This window comes from Acomys russatus, chromosome 6 (assembly GCF_903995435.1).
Source record: "Acomys russatus chromosome 6, mAcoRus1.1, whole genome shotgun sequence".
NCBI lineage: Eukaryota > Metazoa > Chordata > Mammalia > Rodentia > Muridae > Acomys > Acomys russatus.
The window spans coordinates 71,850,353-71,876,665 of NC_067142.1; the positions used below are offsets into that span (position 1 = coordinate 71,850,353).

General features: G+C 40.5%; 2 protein-coding genes across 3 annotated transcripts in view; one reads left to right on the forward strand and one right to left on the reverse strand.

Moving 5' to 3' along the window:
* Positions 1 to 26,313, forward strand: part of Sdccag8 (SHH signaling and ciliogenesis regulator SDCCAG8) — a 202,186-nt gene that overhangs the window by 110,826 nt on the left and 65,047 nt on the right. For both annotated transcript variants that reach the window (XM_051147966.1, XM_051147965.1), the window contains 3 exons: positions 15,527 to 15,654; positions 17,676 to 17,784; positions 24,771 to 24,902. In XM_051147966.1, the coding sequence (XP_051003923.1) occupies positions 15,527 to 15,654; positions 17,676 to 17,784; positions 24,771 to 24,902 (369 nt within the window). The remainder of the gene's footprint in view (positions 1 to 15,526; positions 15,655 to 17,675; positions 17,785 to 24,770; positions 24,903 to 26,313) is intronic.
* The window catches only part of Adss2 (adenylosuccinate synthase 2), an 832,666-nt gene continuing 814,316 nt past the window's right edge, over positions 7,964 to 26,313 (reverse strand). Inside the window, exon 14 of the mRNA XM_051147969.1 lies at positions 7,964 to 7,973. The gene's annotated coding sequence lies outside the window, so the exon portion shown is untranslated. The remainder of the gene's footprint in view (positions 7,974 to 26,313) is intronic.

The window sequence follows — 26,313 nt, forward strand, 5'->3', positions numbered from 1 at the left end:
CAATATAAAATTGTATACTAAATATTATTGCATATTATAAAAGGATTTAAATAATATATTTAAGGTTAGTAATATACTGGGAATTGGTGCTAAAAATGTCCCTTCATTTAGATTTTAAGCTGTAAATTTTGTTTGGCTTTGTATTTCACAACAATGATTTCCTTCACATGTCCAGAAAACTGCTTAGAGAAAAACCTGTTTTATAAATTGTCCATATTTAACCAATCAAAACCCTCAGGTTCAAAATTTAAATTCCCTGTGTTTTCTTGACTAGTTAAAAATTAAAACCTGCTTTCAATTTTTAAAAGAAAAGCTTGAATTCTTTAAATTTTGAGGAATTTATTTAAAAATTTGCAGGCTTTTGGAGTTAATTAGCATAAGCATCTGAGATCTGATTAAATCCGGGGTGATCCTGTACAATGTCCTGCAGCCCCCTGACTAAATGCCATCCTGTCATATTTAGGTGTGCATTGTGATGAGGCTTTGGTTATATGCCTAAAAAAAAAAAAAAAAAAAAAAAAAAAAACAGCTTCCCCTTATAAATTTAAATCAATAAATTTGAAAAGAGTCTTTCCTGTAGAATAAGAGTATCTGAAAATACTAATAAGTGATTAAACCCCTGAGGGGTCTATGTCTGTTTTGTGAGACTAAGTACCCCGTAGCTGTAGATAACAATCTACATTTAACGGAACATACAGTTCCTACTTCGTTTCTGTGGGTTGCTGTTCTTCACAGAGTGATCGGTCAGGCAGCTCACACATCTCTAGGTGGATTCTGTGCTTACTTGGCAGCCTCGATTTTCTTATTATTTAAGCAGAACCTTATTTTTCAGTGTTAGATTTAAAATGTGCATGGGTTGCTATGTATATTCCGGGTTCTAAGTTTTTCAAAGCAGTGATGGAACTGTGTGTTAATCCTTAGCTTAATATTGAAATGGTACACATTTGCACATTTTAAGCCTTTCGGTGTAAAATTTCTTAATTGGAATACTTTCTCCTTGGCTAATTCATTAGTGAAAATATTTACCCCTCAAGTTAATGCTGCATACTATGAAGCAATTTTTACGTGGTGTAAGCTTGTTTGTGATATTTTGATTTCACTTTAAAACTTTTATTTTGCTTCTGGTACATATAGTTCATACTTGATATAATGGGAAGTGCAGACACACATGAAGAAAATACATATCAGCTGTCTGCTTTTTACAAATGATCATTAAAACACCCTGTCTTTACTACTTTGACTCCAAATTATTGTCTTCCCGAACCCAAAAGTAATTTTCACAAGTGAATTACACAACAGAACTTCATCTTCTGCTGGCTGACAGGAGAGGATTTCAGTCCCTGCCGACAGTTCACTTGACAATGACCTTGAGGGGCTTCGCTTCTTGAAGAAGAAAGCAGAAGCTTGCGGTAAACAAAGTTCACTTCTGACAGATGGATTGAATGACAGAAAGGTTGCGAGTGCCAGAATAGCCCTGGCAGAGGAGGAAATGTTCAGTGGAATCCAACAGGAGAGGAGGTGTGAACAGGTGCAGGGTTGCTGACGGAAGGGGAACCAGATGGAAGGAGCCACAGCCAGTTTATTTAAAGGAAAAGGCAGAAAACATTGAAAGGCTGTGCGATCAGTGGCTAAAAGTGTTCATAGAGGAAGGTAAAAATTCACAAAGCAAAACTGCACAGTGGGGTAGCTAACACTTAGCATAATGGTAGTAATTTGTGAGTTTAGTTTGGAAGTTGCAATTGAAATACGTTCATCTTGGCTCTTTGCACCATCAAGTATAGATATTTGAAAGTTGTTTGTTTTTTTAAGTCTCCAAGCTTTTTAAAATCCATCCATTAATTTCTTTTTTTTTCTAGCCAGAAGCTCCGTTGTGATAATACTAAAATTGTGTCGTCAGCTCAGAAAAGAAAAACTGAAGTGAAGGTTAACATTGCATTCAAATTCGTCCTGTGATGCTTCAGCTTTGTTCACATATGGGAAGCAAGTGCATGCAGTGTTGGGCGGCATCTGTAATATCTAAGAAATTTGCAATGTTAGGATAGATGCTGGGTTGTTTTTTGTTGTTTGGAGTCTCTGTTCATTTTGTGAAGTCCAGCCTGTTATTTCAGTGAAGAGAGTGCTTGAAAATACACATTGGCCAGCCACAAACTTGCCAGTCAGCTTGTGCTGCTGCGGCGCCCTGGCTTCCGTGGCCTTCAGTGACCTGCCCCCAGGCAGACCCCTGCACACCGAGGCACAGGCTGAAATAGGAATAACACAGAATGGAATAAGAAAAGAGGGCTTCCTTGTCTACTTGGACATTTTAAAATTAAACTTTCCTCCATCCTTGCTAGTGGTCTGTCTGGCCACACCATGCGTGCGGCTCACACTAGGCACTGTCTCCCACGTTACCTTGACAAGTTTCCTGCATGATGTGACCAGCAAGAAGAAGCCGTGGAGGAGCAGCTGGTGGGAAGCAGTCTCAAAGACAACAACAAAAATGGAGGTTGGCTTGTGGTTTGCAGAGCCTAGGGATTTATCCTCACACATTTCTACACTCAGGAAATTGAGTAGTGTTCACATGTCCTGACCCAGAGCAGGCTGGACCAAGCAGAGTACATCTGACTAAGTCTGGGTGCTTGGAACACTTTGTATTTCCAGATAATCCAGGATCTGTGACAAGCTTTTGTCAGGAAATAGTAGGAAGCAAACTTAGGTTATTAACTGAGGAAGATTTTTCTTTACCTCCATTTGCTTGTGAACTAAAGCATTTTTTGGTCTCCTTCTAGGCTGGGTAATGCTTCTACAGCTATGTCTCGGAGGTAAAGGAAGATGATTTCAAGTTTTACTTGAGATTGACTGGAGTACATTTGCTTCCGTTGTAATGAGCTGGTTTTGCCTGCTTTCCTGTCACAGTAGCTGCTGTCTCCCTCTGTCAGTGCCAGTAGCATGGTGCTGCCTTGTAAAGTAATGACTAGAATGCACATGAGCCATGGGCTTCAAATTGCAAGACTGAAAAGGTTCTGCAGCAATTAGTGTTACGCTTTAACATTTAGCCTGCAGGTTGGGCTGCTTGTCCCTCACAGATAGAGCAAGTAAGTTAGTACTACCCAGGATGCTGAGTCTAGGGTGTCTCATTAAGGGGTCTTGCAGGGTTTTTTTTTTTTTTTTTCAGTACAGGGATAACAGCTTGATTGCTGTTAACTATTACTGATAGAGCACAGGCTCTATTTCAGCTGTACCAGGCACCATTTAAAGTTTTAAAATGAAGAAGCCACGATCCTTCTCCACAGATATCAAATGCAGTAGTAGATTAAGTTTATATATGCGTATCTGTGTCCATATAATCTGGAAAACATTATGTACAGTTATAAATTTATTTTTAATATTAAATGAATGGGTTAAAAAAGTATTGGCCTAATTCAGCACTTGCTGTAACAGGTGAAAAGTAAAATACACAGACGCTAAGTGCTTGCTCAAGCCCATGGCTGTTTAGCAGCAGCAGGAAGTAGAATGCCTTACCTCCTTACTAAGTGCTGCTCTTGCTGTGTTCTACAAGTTCTGCTCATTTGGACTAGTGCAGCTTGTGAAATAAAAATATAAAAAAATATAAAAAACCCATACCTGTGGAACTTCTCTGTTAAGTCTCACATAGCTCTGTAGGGAGATTTGAAAGATACCTGTTAGGAAAAAGTGAGTTAGTTTATGGCAGGACACCTATAAACTGATCCCTCATCACTGTATACTATCCCCTGCTCCCCCTTACCAGTGCTATGCTGTGCAGTTCATAGAAAAAGAAGGAAGGTTATGTCATCTGCTTTGAGCTTAACCTGTCCTCTGAAATGGGGTGCAGGGGACAGAGGTTCTTTATCACCACTCAGAGAATACCTTACCCCTCCCACACCAGTCACCTTACCAGAATGTCTTCCATACCTTCTGTCACAATTTTGCTTTTATGATTGTTCTGGAAAGTAACATTGGCACTTATGTAACTAGGGACCATTTGGTTGAACGTAAATACTTGTCAAATGTGATTCTGAGATTTAATGGAATAAACTATTAGTATGGATACTTTGGTCTACAAATCTTTAGACAGTCTCTGGCTGAGGCTTAAAAGGATGAATCCCTCATGGGACTCTGAGATAGCTTATTTCCCCACCCACCCCTCAGCATATGGGCCACCTTCCCGCCTGTGTGTGCGCGCTTCGCACAGTAGTCAGAAGCTCTCACAATGACGAGCTTTGCTCTTTCTGTGTGTTACCTTCCTGTAGATACAGGGGAGGGTGCCTGTAATTGATCCTTTTTACAAGCATACTCTACCAGTGAGTTTCTGTTAGGGACCCTCTTGTGAAGACAGTGGTGGCTGTTTGGGATGCTCAAGGGAAGTTGGTTATGTGTGGTCCTAGCCTTTCCACCCCGACCTTGCTGGGTTTTCAAGTTACGTAGGTTGCTTCCAGAAATTAAACCCCACTGCTTTTTATGGAAGTATGAGACCATTCAGTGGCTGATTTTTGTATTCCTCAAGGTGCAGATAATGTCCCGTAAGAAGAGATTTAGCTATAAAGGAGAAGATTAACTCATCAGGCAGGGGTGGGTCACTAAACTAGCTAGCGAGTTGGTAACTTTGTTCTCTGGGAGAATTTGGAAAGAGTTCATTTCCTACTAACAACAAACAACAATGGGTAGAAACATGATTGCTGGAAATCCCTAGCAAAAACTCTCAGATAACCTATTATTTCTTACTTTTAAAAAATGATATTTTTAGCTGTATTTGAGTCTGCAATTCATTTGCAGAAATCAATATCTTGCTATAACTGAATAACTCTCTAATATGGTTTGTAATTTAATTTTTAACTGTAGAGATATATTTTGAGAGTTACTTAAAATCAGATTTAATTTGCAAAAACTAAAAGAGATATCACTGATTTTTTGGTTGGGACTAGGTATGCAACCCAGGACCTCGCACATCCCAGACATGCTCTCTGTCAGTGGACTCCATGATGTGGTACATTCCTCAACTTTAGCTGCTCTCACTGTCCTGTTAGAATTATCCTTTCCTCCCTCTTCAAGTAATGACTGACTTACATGAGGACGTTTTAAAGGTTAAAAAGAATGTTATTTTAATAGTACTTACTTTTTATAAAGTTTTGAATTTTGATGTCTTCCTAAGGCATATACATTTAGTATATTTTACCAATATACTTGTTTTTATTTGTGGAACACTGGATTAAAAATACTGCTCTGATATGGAAGGCAGAACAAAGAGTTATGCCAAGATAGACCAGCATGGGAGCCACATGGGAAGCAAAAACTGCAACTGAACTACACGTATACTTAACTTTTTTTCAAATAGCCACATTTTCTAAAAGTAAAAGTAAGCATGTAACATTGATTTTAATGGTATGGTTTGTTTGATTCAATAGAGAACAGTGCCATATCTATGTGTGTTCAGGATAACACATTATTGGAGACATTTTTGCCTCTTTTTCTCCCTCCCTACTGTGCTGTCTCCTTTTTATAACACATGGTGATTCCATTAGCTCCATTTCAGATGCTCGGTAGCCGCCTATACTAGCATCTGCTAGCTGTAAACTTTGTCCCTATGTTTTCCCCATGTTACATAACACAGATATGGTTGCATTGTATGAGTTTAATCCTGGGTTCTGAGTTCTACAGTTACAAGTTCTTTTAATAAAAGAAAAAAAGTTATTTCTGCTTTTTCTTTAGTTTGTTGGCAGTAGCCAAGCCTCATTCTGACTATTTCTGTTCTGATGCCCCATCCCTTGAATTATAAGCTAAAAGTGCAGATAGACTGGACCGTGTCTTAGTACAAAGGCGTTAGATCTTATCACCGCATCTTTGACATGTTAGAAGTTCTTGATCGTAGCTTTGAAAAATATGCTAGTCCGTTACCCAGATTTAGACACCACTTCAGTGGTGAGCCAGACTGGGCATTGCTAACTGCTTCCTGTAGAGACCCCACAGTATCCCAATATTACTTTATGAAGGGAGAACACTATGGCTGTGTGTGCCATGCTGCTCACAAGGACATCTACTGTACAATACCATTTTCCCTTTGTAGCTATTAGCGGTATGATAGAGGTTTTATTTTTCCTTGAGGCCAATTCTTTGAGATTATTATAATTACTGCTTCACTTTGAATACTCATCTTTGAAGAAATAACGAAACATTTAATGATAGAACTAAATTCTATTTTTGAACTAATTATGTTATCATTAAACTAAAAAAATCCTATGCCCACTATTGCATAGGAGAGGTACTATTAATGACCCCATTTTTTTCATTGACTAGAATGTTAGACATACTTAAGGCATATAACTAACACACAAAAGACTTTGGGGCCAAGCCTGGTACACATCAGAGCCCATTTTCTTAAATTCTTCCTCCTGTGTACAAAGGAATGCCACAGCCCTACTATCAGCAAGGGGATAAAGAGATGATAGCTCAAACCCCACCAAGTGTTCTCAGAGGTATTGTGGGATTTCAGTTGCTTACATGTGCCTCTTCTTGGGACATGCCTAACAAGTGGAAATGTAGAAGAGAGTTTGAAAATAGCTTTAGGATAGACAAAGGATCCAGTCATCAAAACACACAGAGAAAAGGTGTAGCAAGAGGGACGCCAAGGTTAGACTGAGTAGAGATGAAAGGAAGAGGAGGACTGGTAAGCACCTACATTATGAAGGACAGGAGACTGAAAATATAGCTAAGAGTTGTCACCTGTAAGTGTTACAAAGCCAAACAGAAAGAAATCTACTTACTGATCAAAAGCAACATTTACCTCATTGTAGAGAATCAGACTGTGGGAATCTAAAGATACTCAGGTCTATTGTCTCCCATGGAAACCTAGCACTTCTCAGCCCCATAAAGGACAAGTGACGCAAATGCTATCCTAGCATTGAAAGTAAGCATTGTATTTGGTGTAGGTCACTTAAGAAAGCACTGGCATACTTAATATATTTTAAACATATTTCTACTGTAAACGGCCAGTCTTCTGTTGCCTAGAGTGCTTTCATAAGGAAACACCTCTATCCTTAAACTCCAGACCCGTAAGCATTACTCTGTCATAGGTGATAAGTTATTATAAAAATGTACTTAATAATAATTATTGCTGTTATACCATATTTATCAATAAATTTAATAACTTATAAATGATCCCAAATCTTCTCCATGTATTTTCATATCCTGTAAACTAACTTAAGATTTTAATAACAGAACAGGAATTCCCCAATGAGCCATATTATTTGAGAATGATACACATCTTTTGCTTGGTCATAGAAATTCCGTTGTAATATATATTGATCCCATTAGTGTCTGATTTGAAGTTATTCACCAGGTGGATTGATTTTGAGGAATACCTAAATATATTGATATTTTACAGGGGGAAAAAGCATAAAGGTACCAAAGTCTTCAGTTCATATGGACAAATTATGGATTGAAGATGAAAAGTCAAAATCACCATCTAACTTATTTATGTAGTAGCAGATTTATACTCATTTTTAGTGTGGAAATTTGTCACATGGTACTGTGAAATTGGCCATAGAAATGCTTTCCAGGTCACAGGAACTTTGTCCAGCAAGCACTTAATGCATCAGAACCCACCCCTACCAATGAAAGAAAGCTAAACAAAAAACTAGTGACATGTGCGTTTGGTGTCCATTTAGCCTAAGTATATACCTATGGTTTCTACCACATCTAAAGAAGCCATTGCAGAAATTGCTCTTACTATTGCTGTAGTAATAAGTGCTTTTCCTGCTTCTAATGTTGTCCCTTCCCCATCTGTTCCCTCACTGCCGCCAGAGTGATCTTTCTCAAGCACGGGTGTGATCACAACACTCTCCTGCTTAAAACCCTACATTGGCTCCCTATTTCCCTCGGGATGAGGGCCTTAAAAATAGCTTCAAGTTCTGGCTCCTGCTTCCATCTCTAGTCTCATCTTTCTTCAATAATCTCCCCTCCACCAACTGCTCACTGCTACCCCACAACATATATACTCCAGCCTCCAATTGTGCCAGATGATTGCAGTTTTCCAAAGGCACCTGGCTCTCCTCGTCCCTGGGTCTTTGCACATGCTGCCCACTTTGCTTGTCACAATATTCTTCTCATTCTTTGTAAGGTGACTTTCTGCTCAGACTGTAAGATTTTAATTGTATAACCTCCTGATTTAATTGTATAACCCCCTTTCTGTTACTAGCCACTCCCTCACTCCTGTCCTATCTACCTTGAGTGAACAGGAAGAATTTATGTCTATTTCAATATTTACTATACTCTGATAGTTTTGCACATTAAAGAAAAAACATTTCTTATTTTGTTGACTAGACTAAAAATCCTTTCAGGGCATGGCCTGTATTTTTTGTGTGTACTTTTGACCCATCTTCATACATGTGTGTTTTTCATAAAGTAGTTGCTTGAGTGTTCTCTGGATGGGCATTGCACTTTTTGAGTAAACGTCAGCTCCCTGTGTATAGGGCAGTATCACGGAATGGAAAGAGCACTGGACTTGGAGGCAGAAGACAGGTCTAGTTCCAGCTCTGCTAGTTAGCTAGCTATGCAGGTGGCTTTGAGCAAACCTCACTCTGGGGCTGGGGACATGGCTCAGTGGCTAAGAGAGCTTGCTGCTCTTGTAGAAGTCCACATTCTGTTCCCAGAACCCACACTGTCAGTTGGCTCACAAGGACCTGTGCTACAGCATCAAACTATCTGATGCTCTCTTCTGGCCTCCACTAGCACCAACCTACATATGATGTACACTCATACACATAAGTAAAAATAAATATGTAAAAAGCAGAGGAAGGAAATATCTCAATGCCCTGAGCCTGACATGCTTCCTGTAAAAGAAGTGTTTATCTTCCATATCTCTGAATTCATTGGAAGAAAAGACAGGTCCTGTGAAACAGAAGGTACAGGCATGTGCAGGAAGAAGCCACAGAACCTACAGATCGGCTCCAAGGGCAGGCTGGTGAAGCTCAGAGTTAGACCACCTCCTAGTATGTTTAAGCCTGTATGCAAACACGCGCGCAGTCGTGCACACACATACATACACACACACACCACACAAACACACGCACATGCACACACACCACACAAACACATGCATGCGCACGCGCGCGCGCACACACACACACACACACACACACACACACACAGCTGTACATAAATGTGAATAGAATGTGTCTACATCAACAGGCAGTATCTAGTTGGATGTGCACATGCGTCCTTCTTTGCCTTGAAGGTGAATTCTTGAGTGTTTTGAAACCTCTGTAAGAATATTTTTAGAAGGAGATGTATTTTCAGAGATGTTTTTGTTGAAAATTTCCTTTCCTTTGTGTATATTTCTTTGAAAGAAATTGACCTCTTTTTAGTTTCTGCTTTCTTTCCAAGAACTGACTCATGCTTAGATCTGAGTCTCAGATCTCAACATTGCACAAAGTTCTGACACAGTTTCCAGCTAGGAAAAGAAAAGCACTCTATTGTAGGAAAGATGAGGGATGCCACTGCGGAAGGAGAACTGTGGAGCCTGAGGCCTTTCCTGGCTATTCCTCCCTGGAGTTTTTTGTCCTGTACTTAAATACAAGAATACAGCCACTGTTGGCAGTACTGCCAGCAGTCACTTGGTTCATCGCAAAACAAGGAAAACACTGTGCCGTCTGTTAAGGTAATGACTGGTTTGTGGTGCTATTACTTTGCATAATAATGATGATAAAGCAAAATGAAATTCTTAGTTAACGTGAGGATTTTCTCATCAATTTTTCTAGTCAGTAAAAAGTGCACGTGCATCTGGGAGAATTCTCAGAGTGTTCTCCTAACAGTTATGCATTCATTCATCTGTTCCTTTGTCCAATGAGTATTTATTGACTATACAACTGTATCAGGCATCATTCCAGGTTCTGTAGATACATTCACGAGCAAAGCAAAGGTCGGTTCTCTGTGTATTCACTTTCCAGATAGACGTATACATACTGTCTTTCCTAGATGTCTTACCAGTGTGAGGCAGAAAACGTATTCATGATACTGCTCAGTGATGTTTCAGAGGCCAGTGGACTTCTCTCTAAGCTGTACCCACTAGAAGGATGTGGCCCCACACATACAAAACAGATGGAAAAGTGGGACGAACTTTTTTCCATTCCGGATACTTCACATGAGACTCTCACATGTGAATGACTGAATGGGACGTGTGAAGTCTTTTAACTCTCTGTAGTTTCTCTGTATCTCTTCTAAGTGGTTGAAGAGTGGCAAGTCTATGGATGTCAGAGGCAGAGTTAGTATGTGCAAAGAATTAGGGAGTAGAAAAGTCATTATCATTAGATGTGAAACGTAGATGAGATGTTGTTTTACAATGCGATATTTGCGTAATATCAGCATCTTCCAACAGATTAATTTCAAAGGAGAAAGCCTTAACTTTCCAAAGGAGAAATCTGAAAGAACTCACCCAACCCCATCCATTATGAGGCTGCTTGATACCAGCTCATGTGGGTAATCATGATGTGTCTCTGGTAGGCTAATACACATTGTAGTAGGAATGTCTGTAGTGGGCATTGCTTAACTCCACAAATGAGAGATTTCTTTCCCAGCCCCAAGAACAGTTATCAAACATTTCTAAGCATGCTAATGATCTAGACCAAGTGATCAAGACAAGTGTTACCAATATGAGACAAATGGGTATCAAGTGATATCCAAAATATCACCTTCTCCGAGCTCTTACCTTCTGTTTCTCTTAGCATTCCTTCCAGAATAGATTTCGGCTAGTCAATGTGTAAATATTGCAAAGTTTTGTTGTTGCAGCTGTTCTTTCTTGTGGTAGTAGTGGTGACATGAGAGATAGGACATGCTAGGCAATCACTCTGTCACCAAGCTAAACCCCAGATTCTTGGAAGTTTCTTCACCAAAGAGGTGACTGCTTTAAAATAAACACTTGGTACCTCCAAGGTACTGTGTGTGTAATACTTGCATTTCAGATGTTAGAGGAAAGGTAGAGAGATGTGGCGGGTGGGAGGGATACCTTAGTCACCACAGCAGATAGTATTGATGGCACTATTAGTCCACCCAATGATGGACTGGAGGCACACAGACCTTCTATCCCAGGCTGATTGTTGACTTTAGAATTGTCGATGACTTGATGAAGAGCGAACAGGTCACTTTTGTTCTGTTACATGTCAAATGCTAAGATTTAAAATAACAAGTGATATGGAAAGTAAATTATAAACATCATTGTCACTGTCTTACAAAATATAGTCAGCCAGAAGTGTAACTGGAAAAAAATAGGAGAAAAAAGCAAGTAATTATATACTTTGATATTTTTGTTGTTTTGTTTTGTTTTGAGCTAGGCTCTCTACCTGGCTGTCCTGGAACTCGATATGAAGACTAAGCTGGTCCTGAACTCACAGAAATCAACCTGCCCTTACTTGCTGAGCGCTAGGATTAAAGGCATATGACAGCACACTGGGCAATTTGGAATATTTCTGAAGCCTGTCTAGTACCTGCTCATTCCTTTTTATTCTCTTTTATTAAAAACAAACAAAAAGCTCCTTTCATGCTAGTGCACGCCTTTAAGCCTAGCACTTGGAAGGCAAAGGCAGGTGTATTTCTCAGGTTTGAGGCCACTGTAGTCTACACAGAGCGTTTCAGGCCAGCTGGAACTCCATTCTCAGCCCTGCCTTAGCACACATGAGCATGGCCAGCACCCAGATCACAGCTCTCGCTGGTAACACGGAGAATGAAGGTGGGTGTTCCTATTTTTACAGTATTTGCTCTTTTTTAAAATTAGCTTTATTAAATAAATTTAAGTACAATAAAGGTCAAATGTTTTTGAGACAGAAACTCATTAGCTAATTCAGGCTTGACTCAACCATTTCCAGTGCTGGGGCCACAGGCATAAGCTGACACACATGGCAATAGTCACACATTTCGGATATGTACTTAATGAAATGTGTCATAAGAAGTACATGACGTGTTTGAGCTATCCACAGAGCCTTTTGTGTCAGCCCAAAACTTCTCTCGCTCCTTTGCCCTATCAGCAGGGCCTAGAAACATGACCCACCTTGGGTTGGAACGATGGAAACATTATCACCCAGGGCTTACTAGTCTAGAGTATTAAGTACCAAGACAATAAATATGGCTCTGGTGACCTGCTCCTGTGGGTGTGCTGCTTTTAGGGTCCACCTAGGGGTTGTGTGTACTATAGCTGCTTCCATTCCTGCTAGGGTTCTAGTGTCTCTCTGGCTAGCCTATGCCACATACTTGATTCATATAGCAGGTAATAGGCATTGAGGCTGTTTCCAGTTTTGAGCCAGTGTGAATATAATTACTAAGAAATTCCTTACCACTATTGTTTGTTTGATTTCTGATTTGCGTAATATGTATAAGTACAAGCTATATAAATGTGACCGTCAGTAACTGTGAGAAAACCAATGAGAGAAAACCAACTGGCAGTGCGGGCTGGGACTGTCCTCATGAGGGAATAAGCCACTGAGTCTGTTGGTCTCTCAGCTTTCTACATCTTGGTAGCCTTTCCCCTCTACCTTTCTCATGGAGTATTATTCCATACACATATTGTCTGTTTGTCTTTGTCTAGTTTAAGATTCTGTCCGGAGTCAGGGCCCACTGAGCCTTGTTTATTTTCAGTGTACACGATGCTTAGTATAATATCTTTTACAAACATGATAAAGTAAGTAGTGGGTCATTTGAATACCCACGTGTTTTTTTTTAATTATTTAGGTTCATTATTACATTATCTCTAGGGTATAATAAAAGAGTTTTACTTGAAAAAGGATAGTTTTATTCTTACCTATGCATTTATTTATGGCCCTCAAAGTTTTTAATGTGGAGTATGTTTTCCCGTTGTTCAGCTCTAAAATGAGATGGTTACATGAAAGAGGAAAAGATTTCCTTTCATATCTAGAGTTCCAAGATTTCATAAGAAGCTGACCTAAGCAGAAAGAACTTATAAGGGGAGAGGGCAGCAGAGGAGGCTGGCAAACAGCAGTGTACCAGGCGTGGAAAATAGCATGCATACCTTTCTCAAGTATAGTGGCAGTTGAGGGAAGGCAGAAGACTAGCCTGTTGATGAGGGGTCTTTTGTACAGCATTATGGAGTGAGCTCAGCTAGCCCATGGCCCTGTTCTAGTCAGTCCGAATGCCACTTGCTAGGCAGCTTGACCCTGCGGAAATTTACCATCATTTATGTTGGAAACCGTGATTTCATGCTTGCATCATGCAATTTCTGTTCTGTTTCTGTCATTGGTAATGCCCCTTTCCCCTCTCAGTTACACATCCAACAGGGAGCCTTTTAGTCTTCTCATCTGCAGGTCTCCAGCCTCTGCCCTATACTCTAGACCATACTCTGACTCAGACATGGGCACTCACTGAAAGAGGCCAGAAAGCTGTCTGTCAGTCTTTGCAGCAACATGACCTATGCCCTGCAGCGCTGTTAAGAGCTGATCTTGTGTGAGCACTCTGTCCTAACACGCTGAGAAAGTTGTGCCTGCTTATAGAGGACTTGGATCATTGTCCAGTCCAGCTTCACCTACAGATGTGTCCGTCCCTCTTTTGCCTGCCTTTTCCCTCCAAACCTCCCTCACCCCCAGTACTGCAACTTAGGACATGAGAACACCCAGTCATTTAACATGCACTGCTCATGTTTTATGTGCGGAGCACTGATCTGGGCTTAGCGTAGAGAAGGTTAAAGATTACATGATACAAGGCATGTATGCTGTCACTATAGGGTGTCCATCCATGGCAGAATAGTTGCTTTAGCCGGAGAGGACTAGTGTGCATCGTGTAGGGGGTTGGGTGGGTGGACCAGGGCATTCCAAGAAGAGGAAGAAACATGTGCAATGATCCTTAGCCAGAAAATACGTGGTGTGAAGGGGGAGGCAAAAGTAGCTTCGTCTGACTATCCATTTGTTGCGAGATACTAGTTTGGAACTGAGTGTGAGACAAGACCTTGGAGCACGTCCAGGGGGGTGTTGTTGTTAGAAGTACCAGAAGGGACCTTATTTCACATTTAGCATGGACCCCTGATGATTCCATTTGAGTGAGGTGTGGGTGTATTTTCATTCTGGAGCGTTACACTACAACATTACCACATGCATTGACCAATCTCAGTGCAGGCTTTCCTTATGTTGCCGTATAATTAGAAGCCAGTGAACTGAAGTTCCACAGCGGTACATAGACTGGTAGTGCTAGCTCTATGGAATTGTTTATTTTTAGTTTGGCAAAGGCTAGGCAGTAAATATCTCAATTAGTAAACTAAAGCAGCATGGATGAGAAATGCCCACAAGGAGATCAGGAGTTTGAAATAACTGAGTCACTTAATTGAAGGAAATGTTCGCATTGCTTCTCGTGGAGCTTGAAGAACCCACCCAGCAAGAGTTCAGATGTGATGTGTTTGTGTGACAAGGGCCCAACTTGTGTAGGAAGTTCTTCTCTAGATGGGGATGGACCTGAGTAGGTAGAGTGACCGACACACACAAAGCCCTGGAGTCAGTGCTGAGCACCTCATAAAGTTGGGCATGATGGTGCATGGGTGGAAGCCAGCCCCAGGAGGCAGAAGCAGGAGGATAATAACTCCACAGCATTCCTCAGCTGCGCTCTGCCCACACGAGAACAGGCCCAACAAAACAACAGCAAAAGGCAGTCCACTTAAAGAGAGCCACCGATGGGATGCTGCCTTCTTTCTACAGTTCTGTCAGCGTGACCCAAAAGGAGACTTTATTATGAAGTAAGTGCTGAGGGAAAGAGCTGCTGTGCACACCCCTGTCCCACTCACAGCGTGCAGCCTGGTGCATGAACGGACCTAATGAAAGCAGGCATGTGCTGCTGGCCTCTCGACAGCCTCCCCCAGGGGATTTGAAGTTACAGCTTACCTCCTGGAAGAAAGCCACAAGTAGTCTATGAGGCTTAGTTTTAAAATAGATTTTGCTTAGACTAAGAGTTAAGTCATGTTCTTCCTAGAATTTCACCGGTTTAGGAAATAGTGACCATTCAGAGGATGAAAGATTAACGATAGTAGGAGACAGAAAGAATAGACAAAAAAGCACTGTGTGCTGTGGAGAAGCAAAATGGGGGCTGGCAAAATGGCTCAGCAGGGAAAGATGTTTATGAGGTAAAAGCCTAAGGGCCTAAGTCCTCTCCTCAGAGCTCACATGGCTAAAGGAAAATAACAGCTCTGGTGAGGTGCCCTGTGACCTTCAAACTTGCATAATAACATGTATGTCCATACACACACACACACACACACACACACACACACACACACGCAAGGTTACAAAATACAAGTGTTTCATGGTGATGATGATTTTGTTTGCGGCTTTAAAGCTTCACCCTTCAGTCCCTCTGGCGTGTATGATGTATACTGTCCTTTGCGGTCTCTCTTGTGCAGAGTGGGGAGACTACAGGAAGATGAGCCTCTGCTGCTTTAGTCCACTGCCTGTCTGCTGTCTGCACTCTGCACTCTGTGCTCTGTGGGGGAATGATGGAAGTCTGTGCACCTGCAGATTACGTCTCTGTCTGTCTCCTCTCCATTTTGCAGACTGGAAAAAGATAGCATTCAGCAAAGCTTTAGCAACGAAGCAAAGGCTCAAGCCCTTCAGGCCCAGCAGAGAGAGCAGGAGCTGACACAGAAGATGCAGCAAATGGAGGCCCAGCACGACAAAACTGGTGGGTGGTAGGGAGAGATTAGAGCCTGGGCACTTGCTCACAAGCCAGGCCCACGCCTTACTGTGAAATGACATCAGGAACACCTGTAACCTTTGGCTGGCCGAAGGGAGCAGATGCTAACTACACCGGAGATTCCGAATTACATATTAGTTAGCGTTTAAAAGAGAAAATGGAAAGTATTGCCCACTGTCTGTTGATTTCAGAGTGCTGCTCTCACATCTGTTGCACCATCTGGATTATGAGTTTATTTACCTGTGTTCAAGAAACGTAAAGCTGAGAGAGACCACAACAAAGTAGAAAAACAAAGGGCTGGTTTTTGGCTGGGTTTTCAGGCACACATGTTATATAAAGAAAATAGCATCAGAGGCTCTGCGGGAAATGCTCTGAGCTTACAGTTAGAGTCTCCTGAATAGCATTGAACAGTTCCCACAGAACACACATTATAGCTACTCTAAAAGCCTAATGAGTTTGCTTCAGCATCCAAACTGGAGAAAAGCTTTAGCCATTAATCGGTTCTTAATTCACTGTCGCAGCTGGATGTAATTCAGTGGCTCCAAATTGATATGTTCCTTTATTTAATCTTTGCAGCTTCGAACATTTTTAGCATTTGTATGATTCCCCTCCTCCCCCCAGTGCAGCCGAGAGTGATGCCTGCTCCTCTGCATTTGTCAGCTTCTCAGAACTGCTGTTAAAATTCACTAATACAAGGCATTGACCACAGCTGGCAGCTTGGCTAAAAATCGCCATCTTTCATCACGTTGGCACTGCTCTGCAGACTGAGTTGGCCAGTAACTCTTTACCTTTAATTTGAAAGTAAAATGCACTTTGAAAATAGGCAGTTTGATGTGTGCAGTCGGAGCGTTATGTAGTTCCTTTTGCTTTTGAGTTGTGTGTTCACAGACAGTGTGAGTCAAAACAAGACAGTTTCAGTCATTATAATTCCACACCACATACTTAAGCTGATTGTACCATTAAAACAAAAATTTAATTGATCCTGTCTCTTCCAGAAAAAATGTTGCTTAATTTTAGTGCTTTGATTTATTTTGCTTTGTATGCTATATGTTTTCCCCCCGATCATTAGCTAAAATTTTAAAGGAAAATTACTTACAGATGAATTTCACAGGATTTATTTAATGCATATTGTATTTAATGACATCATAAAAATTATTTCATCTATGGGTAACCTGAAGTTCATTAAGTGATGCAGTTTCTTATAAAGTAGCTGTCATGATGCCTCACGTAGAGAGCTGCTTCTTAGCATCTAGCTAGAAGAAATGAAAATCCACCTGATTTCGTAGGTTTTTTTAAAAACTAAAATGCAAAGAGGAATTCATAGGAGAAATTGTCATTTGGCCCACCACTAGCAGATTCCTCCTGATCCAAGAGTCTTGGGCAGGATCTGAGGGTTAGGTAAAGTTTTATTGTTAAATCATCTTTAAAATCTTATATTTTTCAAATACACATACGTCACACTCTCTTCAGCCTCTGGGCAGAAGCACGGCTATTAAAGTGTGATCGACTCTCTAAGGACAGTTGTGTAGTTTACCTCATAAGCAGAGAGTATGCAGGCTCCAGGGGGATATATGGGCAGATAAGAACAGCAAGCCCCCAGTACAGTGTAACAGAGAATTCCTCGGTTTTAGTGTCGAATTATCTGGTTGTGAGAATTTTTGACACTGTTTATAGTAAAATTGTCAAAATAAAAATATAATATCTTGCATACTTCAAAGATATAAGCATTTATGACTTCATTTGAGATATTTGACAGTTTATGAGCATGCTAAAATGTTACACAAGCTGATATGATCAAAATTGCTGCTGGTGTACAATGTTATTATGAAAATAAATGTCTCACAAGACCCACTGTCCCGCCAGATGACAAGTCCTTCACTTAGGACACTGATGGTGATCTGGTGGCTCTAGGCAGGGCTTAGTGATCTGAACACGTTAGCACCGGGCACTGGAAGCCCTGCAGACCGAAGCACAGACAGCTCATGCTGGTGGGTTATTGTTATTTCCAGAAAGTGAACAGTATTCACTGCTGGCCTCCCAGAACACATTTCTGACAAAGTTAAAAGAAGAATGCTGCACTTTAGCCACGAAACTGGAGAAAGTCTCACAAAAAAGCAGGTAGGTGATTGGGTAACATTATATAATATCTTCAGAACATTGTTTACTTGATACCTAGAATCTCGCCTTAAATTGTATTTTTACTATACTGTAATTTAACATTAAAATTTGTCATCTGTCAATGTAAGTTTTCCGTGAAAGCAGGTTTCTCTGCATGCACAGTTTTGTCATCATCCATCTAGATACCCTTTCTACCGCAAGGATAGACTCTGGGGCCTTGTGCTTGGTAGGCAAGCACTCTGGTCTGGAGCTGCACCTGCAACCCAGCTTTCATCATGGTATTTTGTACTTAGTTACTTGGCTTTTACAGTGTTTCAGGAACAAAGACCAAGATAACCATTGCCATAATAAAGAATACAAATAATTCAAGCAGTTTCACAATCTTACATTGATATAGGTAATGGATTTTAATCTATTTCCACAGTTCTGCAGGAGCACACAAAGGCTATCTTTAAGGCCAACAATTTGGGACATTGAAGAGGCAAAGGTACTTGGTATAATGCATACTTAGCTCACACAGCAGCATAAGATAGTAATTAGCTTCTTTTACAGATTGAAAAAGCATAATTGTTTGGATAGCTTGTGGATAGGAGAAAAAGAGAGAGATTTGGCCTACATGTTGCTGTTACCAATGTCTAGAGTCTTTGCTAAGTCCATGGTGATATATCTACATTAAAGAAAGATCAGGCTTGCTGGATATAGTGACATCCACCTGCAGTCTCAACTACTTAGTGTGCCAAGGCAGGAGGATTTCTCCAGCCCCAGAGTTCTAGGTCAGCCTAGGTAGGCATCATAGCAAGTCTGTCTCTTAAAAGAAAAGAGAGGAGAGGGGAGGGTGAGGAGAAGAGGAGAGGAGTGTTCAGTCACAGCATTAATAATTAGAAAGGCTAAGACGGAAAATTTAACCTTTAAATTCCTGTAGAAAAGTAGACATTCTTGGTATGTAATTGTTAAACTGCGAGCCAGGGCCCTGGCCTTTATTTTCCTTCTTTAAATTAATCAGTGGTGCAGAGTACAAGTAGAGAACTTGAACTTCGGCCCCTCTCAGTCCTGACTGCTACTTTGTACCCTGAACATGCTCCTACATATCTGACACATAGATGGCACCCAATGCATATTTATTGAATGAATGATAAATGAATGGAAAAAAAAAAAAAAAACAGGTGTGCTGCTACCCTCCACATGCTGGTCTGATTTCTGGTGCCAGCCTGTTCCATTGTGGGTGACAAGCAGTATGCAGGAGAGAGCTCTTTGGGGTTCACAAAGAACTGAATTCTGGTTTGTCATGGTTTAAATCCTGGTTTGTCTGTGATTTTGCTGTGTATGTAACCTTGACTGCATTGCCCTAAACCTCAATTTTGTCATCTGTAAAAGTACATCTAAAGCCATGTTGCAGGATAGCTATGAGATTTAGAAGTACATTTAATGACATGAATGACAGGCACACATACACACATGTACTGTCACCCCTTGATAACCACAGGGTGTTGGTTGCAGGATCTACACCATACCAAAATCCTCAGATAACAGATGTTCATGTTCGTAACATAAAATAATGTACTAGTTACATATAACCTGCTCATCTCGTCCACATTTTTTTTTATATTTTTGTAGTGTTAGAAATGGAGCCTAGGCCTAACAATGCTAGGCTAGTAGTCCAGCACTGTGAAACACCCTAAGCTCTCTCCCATATACTTGAAATTATCTCTAGGTTACCTATAGTGCCTAATACAATATAAATGCTGTGTGATTCATTGATTAAAAAAAAAAAAAAAGTAACCACAGGAAAATGCATATGTACAGACCCAGCATTTTCATGTGTGGTTGGCTGGACTGCAGCAGAAACCACAGCTGGGGAAGACAGCTGCAAACCCCCGGCACAGTGCTTGCTCTCCCCAAAGTAAGGTACAAGGGCTGCTGTCACAGCACACACTTCACTAACTGGGCAAGAGCGGAGTAACATTGTCTAATGGGCAAAGTCTGTTTTGTGATGAAAATGAAAATATCTGCAGGGCTAAACAACCCTGAGAAGGTGGAGGTCATGACTTTGTGGGTCAGGCTCTAACACCTGGTTCTGAGTCTGAAGGATTAAAATGTAACTTCTAGAACTCTCCGAGTTCCTTCGAAACTAAGGCCTTCCATACAGTGAACATGCAACAAATGAAAACTTTTTATATGTGCGTCACTGAGCAGCAGCCCATAGAATAAGTTGTGATTCCTAAGGTCTGGTGTTTGTGTGCTCTTGATTTCTCATCAGTCCTACCTCGTTTTTCTCCCAGTTTCTAAGGAATTAAGACATTTTTACCCACTCCTCTGTGCCCACTTGGCATTCTATTTCGATGTTACCCTCTGCTGTGAAACCACCTCTAAAGCCCTAAAGACTCATAATATTCCCCTTAAAATAAAAATCATAATGTGACAAGCCTGTCCCTTGAGGGCATGCTTCTATTGCGCCAGACTTTTAGGGTAGATAATTTCTGCTGGCCTTGAGGTGAGGAATTCTTAGTTTCTAAACTTCTCTCATTTTGAAAACTCAGTCTCCAGAATAATTATTTAATGTGTGTAGTAATTTTGGTTCAGGTTTTTCTTAAAGGTCTGTAGTACAATTTTTAATGAAAATAAAACATGATTTTTATTAATAATGAAAAGATATTTCCCCTTTTCCTGGCTAAAATGTCTCTAAGCATTCTGTGTTATTCAGAATGCCACATTAAACAAATGGTTTCAGAACACTGAAAATATGCTTTTTCGCTTACAGATCTAGGCATTTGACTAGAGCCATGAGGGATCACTAGAGAAGCTGACAGCCTGGGCTCCCCATGCCCATCCGTCCTCTCTGCCCAGCCTCCTGCAAGGCTGCTCTTGAGAAATGTATTGTAATTGTGTGTGTGTGTGTGTGTGTGTGTGTGTGTGTGTGTGTGTGTGTGGTGTTTTCTCCCCAAGTAAACCACATCGCATTATGACAATGATGACTGTGTCTGTCTCAGAAGCCTCTGTAGCCATTAGCCAGTACTTCCCAGTGTATTTCTTCCACCCTGTGCACGTAGTGGTGCCTGAAATCCCAGGGGTTGTGGATGACATAGTTCATTTTAAAGTAAAATCCGGATTCATCCCATGCTTCTTTTATAGTTTGTTTTGACCATCAGACAAAAATAATTCCATTTTGTTTTTAATTGGCACCAGGCAGCCATTCTGGCTGGTTGCAGTTGAGCCTAAACTTTAGCTATGCCCTCCTTCCATACCCTGCAGCGCACAGGGAGCTTGTATAGTTGCAAGGCTGCTGGGGAGGAAATGAATATACTCAAGTATCTCTGGTGCAATCGATTTTTCTTTATCTAAGTTATGTTAGTGTGCTCCCAAGACATTCAAATGTTAGAGGCATGGTTTGCATTACGATCTAAAAGCTGGTCTGGAAAGACCTGGGGAATCGTGGGCACTGGCTGAGGGTGAGCTGTGCCCACGCCGACAGAACCAGCACATGCTGGAGAGCAGGCACACTTCGCTCTAGGTCTCAACCTCTCTCTCCTTGCATGTTGGAAGGACAGGACCGAGCACAGACCTGGGTCTGCGTGATTTTGCCTTCCTCGTTTTCCTGTCATTGTCACTTACGGGTTGCTAGGCCTGTGGATTGATGTCTACTGCTGCCCATTGTGTATCTGTGATTTGCGTTTTGTAATTAAGAGGAACAATGGGAGTCCGTGGGGTCTCGTTATAGATAATGGTTGGTTTAATTTGTTTCACTTCTATCTTGTTAATTGTAAATTGATCATTAAGATTTGAATTCTAATCTGTCACCAGGGTTGTGAGTATTGAGGCTAGAGTAATGATCCTGGTTTTAATCACTGATGATGAGAAACAAATTTTATAATTTCGGTACATATTGCAGTTCATATATTTTAACACTGTATTTTATGGTGTTATAAATATTGTTAAATGACTTTTAGTGTAGTTTTACTGTGTGGACTATAATGTATAAATTATATTACTGTTTTGGCAGCAGTAGGTATCCAACTGTGTGAGTTTAATTGAAGTAAAAGCACACACACCCGGTTGAACTATTTTTTTCCCTTGCATGTTTAGATGATGTTAGGTTGAGCTGCTACAAAAATTATATTCGACAAAAGGAGACTGACATTGGCCTTCTGTTAATTGTTACCAAAAGTCAAACCAGAATCCAAAAGAATAAAAAATTAAGGTGTCATATTTTCCTTTAAAGGCAATTATCATTGTAGTCTGAATTATAGTAGTGAAATGTCTTCCACTCATGCAAATGCAATTACACTCTATAGCTGCTACATAAAATGCAGGGAAAGTTCATGCTTCTGGAAAGCCAGAAATTTCGGTGAAAATGAATTAGAGTCGCTTTTGCTTTTATATGGGAGTAGGGTAAGTGTGGCTTCCTGTTCTCTCTTTTCACTTTGCAAACCACTAGTTGTGTGACTATATTGTCAGCTCTACCCAAATAAAGGCGGGTGCATGTACACATGTAGTGAGGCTGTGCTGTACGACCCGAGCTGGTGGGCAAGTTGCCATTTTAAAGAAAGGGGAAAATCCAAAATACGCAAGGCAGGAAAGATTGTTACCATAGCACATCTTATAGTGGTCTATACTTTAAGTCACATTTTTATTTTTGTGCTTACTGAAGACATCTCACTGTAGGAAATCATAAAGAACAATTAGGAAACATTTTCCTGGACATGACTATCTCAAAATAATCACTGCTGCTTTTGACATGCTTCTTGTCAGTCACTTTTCTGTGTATGTGCATGTGCTGTGTAAGGTGATCATATCACGGTAGGTACACACAGCTGCTTTCCACCTGTCTCACTAAGGAACACTTTCTCAGTGACTACTCCAGGAAAAAAATTGTAATTGAATTATTAGTTGTATAATAATTCACTAGATGTCTATGGCATTTTCAACTTTTGGCTATTTGTAGCAATAATACAACTATAACTTTATATATAATTAAAATTTAATGATTCTTTTAGTAGAGATGCCCAAAAGGGAATTGTTGCTTCAAAAGCCAGACACACTTTTCAAGCCTACTAATCTGTATTATTTTGCCAAGTATTGAATTAAATTTTTCTTAGTACATATGTCCCTGTATAAAGATGTGACCGCAAAAAAGTGAAAGATTCAAAGAAAAAGGAGTCAGTGTGAGCACTGCCCAGTGGGTGGAACAGCCCCTTTAGAGCTGGACATTTTAAAAATACAAATCCATTATAAAAATTGATAAAATACAGAAAATTTGGAGAAACAAAGGGGAAAATGTCTACCACCCAGAAGTTATCAGTATTAATATTTGGTGCATATCCAAAATAACTTAGCTGTAAAATTGAATTGCATTATGCATGATGATTTTTATTGTTTCCTCTTTCTTATCAAAACATCACATTTTAGGTCAATAAATAACACTTATAAATAGTCATTATTAAAATCTTGATCTGCTATAATATAAGCAAGATAACTGATGTCCTGTTGACAGAATTCTGGATAAAGTTTCCATGTTGGGTCATAGACCAAGATTCTCCCCCATAAGCAGTGCTACAGTGAATATAAACATAAACATATGGCTTTTCAAATATAAGGTTTTTATACATAAATATTTTATATTTTGATATTGTAAAGTCTATTTTTCTTTGTGCTTTTCTTTGAAAATGGCATCTTTCTTGTCAGAAGCAGCCTGAGAACATGTGCCGGGTTCTTTCCCATGGATTTTATTCTTCTCCTAATATGGTTTAGGGATTTTTTTTCTTTTGATATTTATTTCAGTATATGATAGGAGATGCTAGCTTGAGAAGAAATACTAAATTCAAATTATTATTATTATAGCTTCATGATTTTGAATGGATAGCCATGAGCCATGCATTCAGGGATGTAAACTATTACAACTATGTGTGTATTCTTACAAGGAGAGGCAAGTGCAAAGCGTGCCCAAGCTGAGGTTAAATGGCGATAGAGCTGCCTATTGGTGGCTCTGTAGCCTAGCCTACAGAGTGAGCTGCAGGACAGCCAGGGCTACAGAGAAACTCTGAGGGGAGGCGAGGCAGGCTGTAGGCCGAGAAGCCACACCCTGTCTCACCTGCAAACTGGTAAGAACGGTGAGACATGGAGCATAGATCAGAAAGATGGACTCTAAGGAGACATCTGGGTAAGCAGAGGTCATTTCAAAGCCATGCTGACTTGTGGAAAATGGAGGCACTGATCTGAGCAAGCTTCCTTTAGCATGCAATTGAGCAGAGATGAAAGTGCGTGAACTAACACTGTCTGGCGCCTGTGGGCTTGTTGGTCTTTGAGATGGTCAGTTTGTGGGGTATGATTTCTCTTTGCAAATCCACTAGAACAAACAGTGGCCATGCATAATAAAGCACTCCTTTCTGGGAAGGGAACTAATTTCATGGTGAAAGTATTTTATTAACTTAAAAATTATTCATAATGTAGACAAGCTAAAACTGTGGCTTCTGATGAGACAGTAGACATGAGGACATTTTTTGGATTTTTTTTTCTGATCTTTCTTAAACAGTCGATCTCTAAGAGTTGGGATTGTCATTCAAGACATTGAAGATATAGTTTATGCCCTGAAAGACATCAACTGTCAACACAGGAAACATCTGATGATTTTGGTCTCAGTACAAGTCGTCCCCAACTCCCATTACAGCACTGTGTGCAGTCTAGGAGCAGAGTGGAAAAAGGACAAGGATGTTACTTTCGAGATCATAGACTTCTATGGTTACACTAGTGCCCCCATTGTAACTAGAGCTCTCCAGCTTATCTCTCAATGATGTAACTGGAGTCCCTAAAATGTAACAGCCTTCTATTATGCATTTTGATTTTTTCTAAAATATTTTTGATATAAAACAATTTTTCTTTCACTATTACTCAATTGTAGAGGTTAGGGTAATACTAAGGTTGATACAATAAAAATACATTCTAGCAGGATGACTCTCTACTATCTACTATGACTGTGTTTCTACCCTCTCTAGAGCAGAAATAGTTCGACTCAGTCAAGAAAAAAGATACATGTGTGACAAGCTAGAGAAGTTACAGAAGAGAAACGAAGAATTGGAGGAACAGTGCATCCAACATGGGAGAGTGCATGAGACGATGAAGGAAAGGTAATGTGGCCCTCCTGACCCAGGATGGTCAGTTGCATACTGAGGGTGTTGAGTTCCTGTGGAATAATTAGAAAATAGGATTGTTAAACTAATCAGGCATATTCTCAACACCTAATACTTCCCTATAGTTTGCTTCTGAAATTTGGGGTATTCTCATTGCTGCAGAGAAAGGCACACATTCTGGTCCACTGTTTTCTTTTTGTTTTTAGTTTATTATAATTTATTCAGTTTACATTCTGAATGTTATCCCCTTGCTTGTATCTTCCTGTTCCCAACCACCCTCCCTCTTCTGCCCTGTTCCCCTCCCCTAGACCTCTTAACAGAAGGAGACCTCCTCCCATACCATATGATCACAGCCTATCAGGCCTCACCCTGATAGCCTGCTTCCCCATCCTCTGTAGGGACCTTCCCACCAAGGGGAAAGTGATCAAATCTGGGGCACCAGAGTTCATATCAAAGGTGGTCTCTGATGCCTCCACAACCTTGGAGAATGAGCTGTCCATTGGCTATATCTGAACAGAGGTCTAGGTTCTCTGCATGCATTGTCCTTGGTTAGTGCAACAGTTTTCAGGCCCTCCTGGGTTCAGATCTTCCAGCCTTGATAGTCTCCTTGTGAGGCTCCTGAACCCTCTGGGTCCTTCCATCCCTCCACTCTTGCATACAACTCTCAGTACTCCACCCAGAGTCCAACATCAAGTCCCAGCCTCTGTCCTGATCCTCCACTGGGTGGAGTCTCTCAGAGGACATCTATATTGGGCTAATATCCACTTATAAGTGAGTATATACCATGTGTGTCTTTCTGGGTCTGGGTTACCTCATTCGGGATGATCATTTCTAGTTCCATCCATTTGCCTGCAAATTTCAAGATTTTCTTGTTTTTAATAGCTGAGTAGTATTCCATTGTATAAATGTACCAAGTTTCTTCATCCATTCTTCAGTTCAGGGGCATCTAGGTTGTTTCCAGATTCTTGCTATTATGAATAAGGCTGCTAAGAACAGAGTTGAGCAAATGTCCTTGTTGTATGGTGGCACTTCTTTGCCTGGGAGAGGTATAGCTACATCTGACAAAGTGCTAATATCCAAAATATATAAAGAACTCAAGAAATTAAACACCACCAAGCCAAATAACCCAATTAAAAATGGGGTACAGAGCTAAACAGAGAATTCTCAACAGAGGAATATCAAATGGCTGAGTAACACTTAAAGAAACGCTTAATGCCCTTAGTCATCAGGGAAATGCAAATCAAAATGACTCTGAGATTATATCTTACACCTATCAGAATGGCTAAGATCAAAAACTCAAGTGACAGCACATGCTGGCGAGGATGTGGAGAAAGGGAAACAGTCCTCCATTTCTGGTGGGAGTGCAAAACTTGTACAACCACTTTGGAAATCAATCTGTTGCTTTCTC